The 10,232-nt window shown below is 38.0% G+C and overlaps 1 protein-coding gene across 1 annotated transcript; it reads right to left on the reverse strand.

Annotated features, from left to right (window-relative positions):
* Positions 1 to 1,227: 1,227 nt before the first annotated feature.
* On the reverse strand, positions 1,228 to 7,011 carry fgfbp3 (fibroblast growth factor binding protein 3). The gene is made up of 3 exons (XM_017434265.3): positions 6,880 to 7,011; positions 4,413 to 4,686; positions 1,228 to 2,505 (listed from the first exon to the last, which is right to left on the reverse strand). Exons 2-3 carry the CDS (start codon positions 4,679 to 4,681, stop codon positions 2,061 to 2,063), a joined length of 714 nt encoding a protein of 237 aa, XP_017289754.1. The 5' UTR covers positions 4,682 to 4,686; positions 6,880 to 7,011; the 3' UTR covers positions 1,228 to 2,060.
* Positions 7,012 to 10,232: the final 3,221 nt, after the last annotated feature.

Below are 10,232 nucleotides of genomic sequence, written 5' to 3' on the forward strand. Positions count from 1 at the left end.
GCTCTCTAAACCTTACCAAGTTTTTTAGTTAACAAAATTTAAATTAACAGTTTTAGTTTCTCAAACCTAGCTAAACAGTTTTACTTCCTCATACAGATCCAAGTAGTTTTAACTCCTCAAATTTAACAAAGTAGACTTCTGTTGTGAGATTAGTTCTTATTGTATATCTAAAGTACCCGTAGTTTGGTTTCCTGACTACTGGAACATTCTGTTGCCAACACCTAACCAATTTTAGTTTGCTAAATCTAACCAAGTAGTTTTCATTTTCTACCATGACCAACAGTTTTAGATTTTATACCTATTTTTTTTTCAGCAGCATCTGAATCTAACTAAGCAACATTTTGTAGGTCCAGCCCCCTTTATAAAACTCACTTATAAAGGTTTTAATAACAATTACGTTGAAAACGGCAAATATTTCTCACCTTTGTTTACAACTAATTTTGGTGATCAGTTAAAGTTTAGAAATCTTGGCACAGCTCATTTGCATGTGATTAGCCTCAAATTTTGATTTAATGCTTTTCATTGCTTTATTTCCTCCCCCAAAATGACTCCACTTCTGTCAACTTTCGTCCTCACAGCTTTTAGTTGCCATATGTTTTCAAAAGACGACAGAAGAACTTTACCTTTTCTGTTTTGACGTTGCGTCTCTGGTTCTATTGTTCTTCATTTGACTCTGTTTACATCAGGGGATTATTTTACAGACTCAATAGCTGTGACATGCAGAGACTGTCTGAAGTGTATGACTGTCTCTGTTCGAATGTAAACAAATGCCTTGTAATTGTTGGCATCAAAACCTGACTCTGCTGATTTTGTTCATTTATCACAAATTATGTGGAAGACTTTTGGTAGTGAATAATGTGTAATAAGTGTTTAGTTTTATAATAGATGGTACACATATAAATAAAATTTGAATCAAAAACTGAAAAATTACATAATTTGACAGCTAATATAGCTTTAAGTAAAAACGGCTCTAAACCCCAAGCCAAAGCAGTATCAAATTCCTTCTTGCATTGGCTCTGTACAAAATCAAACTCTTGGTCGATGTCAGATTGTTGCACCTGAAAATAGTTTTGATTTGTAAATCAAACAGTAGATGGTTACTTAATGAGCACTATGTTGAAGCATAAATGTGTCTTGTTTGTTAAAGCTAAGTTATAAAAGTAGAAAATACTTTTTACTGTAGACAAAGACCAATTTTTTCCCTTTTTAATCAAAGAGAGAAAGACCCTGGATTTGAAGCAGTTTATTAAAGAAAACCAGATATTTTTAATAATTTTGTAAAAAGAACAAACTCCCACAAATCAGCTGACATCCATTACAAAGTCATTTTTGTACAAAAGTTACAAGAAAGTTTAAAGAAGGTTTTAGTCTGACATTACAAAAATAATGACAAAGAACACACAATTTAATCTATTGACTGCAAATATCATTACTGTCATCAGTAGAGATCACTGAATGCTACCTATACCAAAACTTGAAACATATTTGGTTAAAAAGCTCCATCACCCCACAGTTTTATCTGCAACATTGTCATTTTACATTTCTAGAAAACAGAATTAAGCTATAAAAACCACAAAACATTTTTTATCCCAAAAGCAAATATAATCAATTTGCAAAATGTTGTACCAATTATGATCAAACAACTTCATTTTGCTTGATGAAAGAATCCTATTATTTTACAATGTGAGGTTATGTCATCAGAAATGACTGTGAGGAACATTTATAATGAATCACAGACTTCATTCAAAATTGACAAATTTGATGTATTTAAAACAAATTTAGACTGTGCATTTTTTAGAACCCCACTATACTTTTGCAAATTAGATGTCAAGGGGCATAAATTTCAAATTAAATCTGTCAAAGTTTTTATGATAAAATACAAAATAAAGTGGTTTTCATTTAGTATTGAGAGAACAGATTGGAAGATTTTATATATTTTATTGTAAATAAGCTGCCTGGTTCTCCCCACAACTTTTAAGAAATGGTTTCCCTCAGTTGTGTTTTTTAAAGACTGTAAAGTCAAGCTATTTATCAGAGACCGATCACTTTTCTACTATTTATTATCCCTCAAAAAATTTGACAAAGAAAGAGCAGACCGAGTGCCATCCCTCGCTACAGTAAGTCTGCACCGGAGGCATGTCGTTCACCATTCCTTCATCCTCAGAATCAGTCCTCTCCTCCCTCTTCTTCTTCTCCTCTTCATCGTCCTTTTCCTTCTTCTTTCTTTTCTCTACCTTCGCCCCATCTGAGCTTTTCCCACCAGCTACACTTTTCTTTTTCCCTCCTTCCTTCCCTCCCCTCCTTTCCTCCTCTCCACTGCGCTGGGCCAGCTTCATGTGGGCCTCGGCAGGGGCCTTCTTACATGTTTTGGCCTTTAAGACCTTTTCTCCTTCACAGGCGTTCTCCCTTTTCTTCAGCTTTCCTACCAACTGCTTCCAGTACTGACTGGATTTCACCCCATAGGCCTGGCAAAGGTCCGGTTTACCAGCATAACGACACCAGTATCTGGAGGAAAAGCAATAACAAAAACAAAAGGTGAAAAAAAAAGAGTTGGACAGCGAGAAGTCAAAGATGAAAACAATACAAATTCCACCACAGTGGGAGTTGGCAAAAACATCTGCAACAGATGTGAACTTATGACTCATAAGTTTGCATCTGTTGCAGATGTGAGTCTGAAAACAACTTGTGACTGATATTTTTGTAACCTATTTTTTGCACACCTGTTTTGTGAAAACAACATATTGAAAGACAAGTGCATCCGCTTACATTTTTTTAGTTCTTAGACAACTTTCAATCTTCAGCAGTAGTCATCCCAGCAAGTTCACCCCAAGCTCAGACTGTGCAATGCTCAGAGAAATGACACAATACCCAAGAGCTCCATCTCAGACTCTACAGGTCCCAAATAGCAGGTTAAAGGGCATGATAGCACAAATAGAAAATGACTGAACAAATGTGGCTTGTTTGGAAGGGTTGCAGGAAAAAACCTTGTTTCTACAAAGAAAATCTTAGGTTTGTAAAGTTTTATCTGAAGTAATCACAAGGCTTCTGGAACAATGGCTTTTCGACACATGATACAAAAGTAGACATGTTTACCCATAATTTACAGCATTATTGGTAAACATAGTGGTTTTGGTTTTGTAGAAAACCAAACACAGCATATCAGGACAGTCACCACATAGCGAATGTCAGGCATGATGGTGGAAGACTGATAATTTGGGCTTGTTTCTCTGCCACAGGACCTGAACACCTTGCAGTCATTGAGTCAACCATGAGCTCATCTATAGACCAAAGGATTCTAGAGTCAAATGTGAGACCATCTTTCTGACAGCTGAAGATTGGACCAAACTGGGTCAAGATGAAACAGGACAATGTTCCCAAACACAGCAGAGAATCTACAACAGAACGGCTCAAAAGGAAAAGAATCAAAGTGCTGCGATGGTCCAAAGTCCAGATCTCAACCTGATTGAAATACTGTGGTGGAACCTTCATAGAGCTGAGCAGAAACAAATGTCTGCAAAACTCAATTAACTGAAGCAATGCTGAATAGAAGAGTGTTTCAAAAATACTGAGAGACTGATAAAGTAATACAGAAAACTGCTGCCAAGAGTTATTGCTGTTAAAAGAGGTTTTACTAGCTGCTGGATCAGGGGCTTGACCTTTCACCCCATTAATAGTCATTGCTAAATGATGACCAAGGGCCACCTATTTTTCAAGTACATCTCATACTAAAATCAATAATAATAATAAAAAAAAAACTACTCTGTTTAAGTTGCTACAAAACAAATATTGCCTCAGTGTTTGGTGACTAAACAAATAAAAAACAAACAAACAAACAAACAAAAAACAATGGAACCACATTACCAAAAGTGTCAAACTGTATCACATGTTAAAAATCATGTAATTAAAATGCAAACATGTAATTTTAAAAACAAAAAACAAGCCTTCCTGGAAGGAATGCATATTGCCTGCCACATTGTATGCCAAAGTTTTAAACAAAATTCTTGCTTGATTTGTTTTTGCACAGAGTATGTGTTAAAAACAACTCTCGGCTACTACGAAACAAAATTTTAGTCAAATGTCTGTATAAAATGAATCAGTTACATCCATTTTTGTGTTTGCTATGGTTGATTTGCTGTGGCAGCCAAAAATCAGGCTGACTCCAAGAGTTAAATAGTTGTAATGGTATATCCAATGATTACTTTCGACGAATTTCATTGAAATTCATCCAGAGGTTCATAAAATATTTTGCTAACAGAAAGACAAGCCAACACACACATACAGGCAATTACATAATTGGTGGCAAGCAATAATTACTACCTAAATTTCATTTTCAACTTTAATAGAGGCAAAGTTTTTTTGGCAGCATTGACATGTTGATGTTTTCATACACCGTTTTTATAGTCTTGCATTACCTGTCCAGTACTCCCTCAGTTTCAATGCTGCAGTTCACCAGCAGGCTCACCAGGCCTTCACCAGACGTCTGCCAGGTGCAGCGATGGCCCTGCTTGGTGCTCAGCTCTCCGGAACTCAGCACCGAGCGGTTTCTGGGTCTCTTGACTGGTGGGGGGGACGACTGAGGCTGGCGAGGTTTCTCACGTCTCTCCTGGCCAGGCTGGCGTTTGGCCTCGGTGAGGAAGATGAGGCAGAGGAAGAAGAAGATGCTGCACAGAACAGCACGCATTGTGGCTGAGGAGGGACATTAAAGAACATTAAAAAAAATGTTTTAGCACATAGCTGCAAAGAAAATTACACTCTCTACCACAGAAATATACCAGTTATGCAGCAACATTCTGAAAATGGAGCACATTAGATTCCATGAAGCATTTACTATTTGTTTTTCTTTAGTAATTTACCATCCTCTCTAAAACACAACCAACACTTTGCTTGTTTGAGCTGGATCATGCACAGAACCATCTGCACCAGCAATTTTAGTGAAAACTATAAACAGTTATAAGATAAAATAAAACATCAATATTAATGTAATACATAATTCATCCAACTTTGCTTTCTAAATCACATCATGTAAATCAAATAAGAATGATTCAAAAATTGAAAATTTCTCGACACATCCCAAGGGGCCTGTGCATCTACTGCCTGGACATTCATCAACTTTCTTCTATAAAGCCAGATATTTGAATTATTACCTTTGTGATAATCTTATCTATGACAGAGCCAGATGTTCATTTTGAACAGTATGTGTGAGCTTTCTTTTAAAACTTCAGATTAAAACCTCTTCTTGTTTACCATTTAAGTTAATATAGACTTTAAATCCTAAATTCTGCAGGTTTTATTGAGTTCTCTTTAACTTAAAGATTATGATCATGGCAATTTTTTTCAAATTCTACAGGATTTTTAGGTGAAGCCATGATGTTATAACAAAGAAGAACCTGCCAAATTATAGAAGATCCACTGACTCAGATCTTGCAGAGTCACTGGTTGCCTTCAGGATTCCCGCCTTTTCTGGGGGACTTGAGGGTGGAGGCATAGCACCACTTTTCATTAGGCAGAAATGCAAACTAGAAAATGAGCCTTGAACAAACTGTTGTACAAAAACTATAAGTCGCATCAAAAAATTAAAAGCCAATATAGCTGTCAAAATCTGCGATTTGTCAATGTGTTTTTTAAATCATATATAGTATACAGTATATGTGTATCATCTAAGATAATATCCCAACTAAATATGCATCATTCATTCCTAAAAGTCGAATAAATCAACAAAATCAGCAGAGTTGTGTTTTGTTGCCAACAGTTACGAGTTGTTTGTTTACATTCAGACATTGACAAGAACACTTCGGACAGTCTCTGGGTGTGCCAGATAATGAGCTGGTAAAAATATTGCCGGATGTAAACAGAGTCTGATGGAGAACAATGGAATCGGAGACTAAAGGTCAAAAGAGAAAAGAGAAAATTCTTCAATTCTTCTTCTGAAAAGAAATGGCAACTAGAAGCTGTGAGGACGAGAGTCAAAAGAAGAGCTATTTTCGAGGAGAAAATTGAGCAGTGGAGAGCGTTAAAACAAAATTTGGGTCTGATCAGATCGGGAAACTTTTTACAACTGATTGTAACTAAACACCAAATCTAGTTATAAAAAAAGGTGAGAAATATTTGCTCTTTTCTTACACAATTTCTACACAAACCCTGATAAGTTTGAAATACAGTATCTCACAAACAATAATTTAAAGATGTAGAAATTGTGCAAAAAGGGAAAAAAAACAAAAAACAAAAATTGTGTATTTTGACAGCTATTGTGGCTTTAACTTAAACAGTGAGTGGCAGAGACTTTTGGTATCTGTATTTCTCATTTATCTACAGTATTTTAAGTGAGTCCTAAGACAAGTGAAAGAACCGCTCTACTTCAGGTTTTGAAGAGAAGTCAGAGCTCAGATACAATGAAAGTCAATGAGAGTTTAGGTGTGAACTTTACACTCTGAGGGATTTGATTGAAAACCACAGTGTTGCTCTAATAATTAACACGTGTTTTCTCCCAGTTTATGAGCAAAAACACTAAAAATTGACATCAAGTTGCAGGTTTTGGAAAAGAAGAATTAGTCTTCTCGTCTTTGTGTTTGCATCATCAGGAACAACAACAAAATAGTACTAGAATAAACACTTTTGGCAGGAACAATCACCTTTTCAGCATCTTAACTAGGATTACCAGGGGACAAAAAAACAAAGACACAAAGCCTTACAACAAAAACTAATCTCTGATCTCCCCCTGCCTCATCCTCCTCCCCTCATCCAAGCCCATCTTCATCAATAAATCATACACAGCACAATTCTTTCCTCATGTGCTATGGTCCAAATTTTGATTTAACAGTGTTAGAAGACAGAGATGCATAGTTAGTTTTTCAAGAGCGAGCAGAGGCCCGGGGTTCTTACCATGTGACGCTCCTTGGATCTGTGAGAATGTGGGGGCCACAAACCCTCGGATAAAAGAGGGGAGAAAACGAGGATAAAGGAAAAGGAGGAGGAGGAGAATAGGGGGAGGAGGAGGTCTGAGAAGAAACTATTCGAAGAAATGCCCTCCAAAAACTAAAGGACCCCTCCCACATTTACCCCCATCTGCGTGTGAGAAAAGGCCAAAGGGATACTCTTGAAAAGATTTTGTGCCACACTGACAATATTTTAGCTTCCGGTTGAGTCAGTGTCGCTCAGTATTTGAAAAAAAAGGGGGTTTATTCATATGTGGGGACTTTTCTGAGCTGTAAAAGTATAACTTGTATAAATTAATTGTTCTATGGTTTAATTTTACAAAAGTACATTCAGTACTTTTTTGGAAATACATTATGTATTAAACTGATGAAAACAAAATTACTCAACACCTGCACGAGCTGCATCTTCCATATGTGTAATTTTTTTTTTCTTCCATCATCCATTTTATACAATAACCACTTTTCATCTATGAAAATTTTCAAAGTAAACTTGTCTGCCAAATACATAAGCACTGAAGGATCATTTACACTATTCAACTGTTATTCTTCAGTTTTCATCACATTTCTGATTCACTACATTAGATTGACTGTTGTAAAAAAATACTAAAAAAAAATATGTGCCACTCATCCAGGAATAGTGTGTTATGACTTTTGGTAGCAGTAAGTTGTATGTAGACAAATTTCTCAAAAATTAAAAAAAAAAATTCCCATAGACAACAATTGGATTTTGGTGAAACTATTGAGACAATCTAGTTGTTTTTAAAGCTCTACAGCTCAGACGTACTTCACAGTAGAAACAAAGTTTAAGTTGGTCACAAAAAGTTGGACTTTACATGACTGAAAAGTTATTTTAATATTTTTCGTATTTTGATATCTTTCTGATTGTATAAAGTTTAGGATTGTAATTTTTTTGGAGATTTTACCATAATATATTTAAGCTAACATGTGATAATGTCACTAACTCTTGAGCTGCTTAAACTCCTCAAAATTTTGTCAGCTATTTATATTCCCACAGTTTTTACATGGCTGTGGCGCAGTGGTAATGCAGTCGTCTTGAGACTGGAAAGTTGCAGGGTTGATTTCCCACCATCCACAGGATCTTAAATAGCTGCTCCACTTATATGTATCTCACATATGTGATGGGTCAAATGCAGAGAACAAATTTCATCATTGTCAGGGTACATACAATGGTGACAACATATATGACTTTCTCTATATATAATTTATACAAATAACATATATATTCTTATGTTATTTTACCCAGTGTTACTGCAGCAGATAATGCGCTTGACACACGGAGAGCGACAAATGGCCCTCATCACCACTGGGGTGAAACCCAACACATGCAACAGCAGCGTTTCGAATCGTGCTCTCGCAACTTTTCTCCAAGAAATTTATTTGGTTATGAAATTGGAGGGATTTGACATTTTCAAAGCAGTCTGTGTCATCATGTGTATCTCGATAATCACTGCGTGAAATGTCATAATATAGGAAAGGCAAACACAGGTAAAATGATGCTTTCCTCCATGTAAAAAGTGGTTGCAGACTGCGGTGTGCAGCATACTCTCTGCTCATTGGTCAGTCAATGAAACCCTCACTGAATGGCTTTAGTGCTATGTGACAGCGACAAAAGTTGAACATTTTTCAACTTTGTTTTGTCGCTTCACCTGCCTGCATGTTCACGTCTACGTGTATGAGCTCCAAATTCCACATGCACAAATTTTGTCAGTTGCACGGCTGGAGGAGGGCAAGCGTTTCTCACTTCATCGCCCAAGTTCCATAGGAAATGAAGAGGGAGCGACATTGCTCCCGTGTGTGGAGCCCATAAGGGAGAAAATATTTCAAATGGTGATACAAGCACCAAACTTTTCACAGATATTCTTCAGGGACCATATATTCAAAATAAATACGTCTACCAATCAAAATAAAAAAATTCAAGATGGCTGCCATTTCTGTGCAAAATTATACACTGCTCAAAAAAATAAAGAGAACACTCAAATAACACATCCTCGATCTGAATGAATGAAATTGTCTCATTGATTACTTTGTTCTGTACAAAGTTGAATGAGCTGACTACAAAATCACACAAATATCATCAATGGAAATCCAATTTATTAACCAATGGAGGCCTGGATTTGGAGTAACACACAAAATTAAACACACTAAAGGCTGATCCAACTTTGATGTAATGTCCTTAAAACACATCAAAATGAGGCTCAGTATTGTGTGTGGCCTCCACCTGCCTGTATGACCTCCCTACAACACCTGGGCATGCTCCTGATGAGGTGGTGGATGGTCTCCTTAGGGATCTCCTCCCAGAACTGGACTAAAGCATCCGCTAACTCCTGGACAGTCTGTGGTGCAACGTGACGTTGGTGGTTGGAGCGAGACATGATGTCCAAGATGTGCTCAATCGAATTCTCGTCTGGGGAATGAGCGGGCCAGTCCATAGCTTCAATGCCTTCATCTTGCGGGAACTGCTGACACACTCCAGCCACATGAGGTCTAGTATTGTCCTGCATGAGGAGGAACCCAGGGCCAACCGCACCAGCATATGGTCTCACAAGGAGTCTGAGGATCTCATCTCGGTACCTAATGGCAGTCATGCTACCTCTGGCGAGCACATGGAGGGCTTTGCAGGCCTCCAAAGAAATGCCACCCCACACCATTACTGACCCACTGCCAAACCGGTCATGCTGAACGATGTTGCAGGCAGCAGATCGCTCTCTAACGACTCTCCGGATTCTGTCACATGTGCTCAGTGTGAACCTGCTTTCATCTGTGAAGAACACAGGGCGAATTTGCCAATCCTGATGTTCTCTGGCAAATGCCAAGTGTCCTGCACGGTGTTGGGCTGTGAGCACAACCCCCATCTGTGGACGTCGGACCCTCATATCATCCTCATCCTCTTTGCACAAAGACGGAGGTAGCGGTCCTGCTGCTGGGTTGTTGCCCTCTTATGGCCTCCTCCACGTCTCCTGGTGTACTGGCCTGTCTCCTGGTAGTGCCTTCAGCCTGTGGACACTACGCTGACAGACACATCAAACCTTCTTGCCGCAGCTCGCATTGATGTGCCATCCTGGATGAACTGCACTATCTGAGCCACTTGTGTGGGTTGTAGAGTCAGTCTCATGCTACCGTGAGTGTGAACGCACCACCAACATTCAAAAGTGACCAAAACGTCAGCCAGAAAGCATAGGTACTGAGAAGTGGTCTGTGTTCCCACCTGCAGAACCACTCCTTTATTGAGTGTCTTGCTAATTGCCAATAATTTCCACCTGTTGTCTATTCCATTTGCAC

Source organism: Kryptolebias marmoratus, linkage group LG22 (assembly GCF_001649575.2).
Source record: "Kryptolebias marmoratus isolate JLee-2015 linkage group LG22, ASM164957v2, whole genome shotgun sequence".
In the NCBI taxonomy this organism is placed as follows: domain Eukaryota; kingdom Metazoa; phylum Chordata; class Actinopteri; order Cyprinodontiformes; family Rivulidae; genus Kryptolebias; species Kryptolebias marmoratus.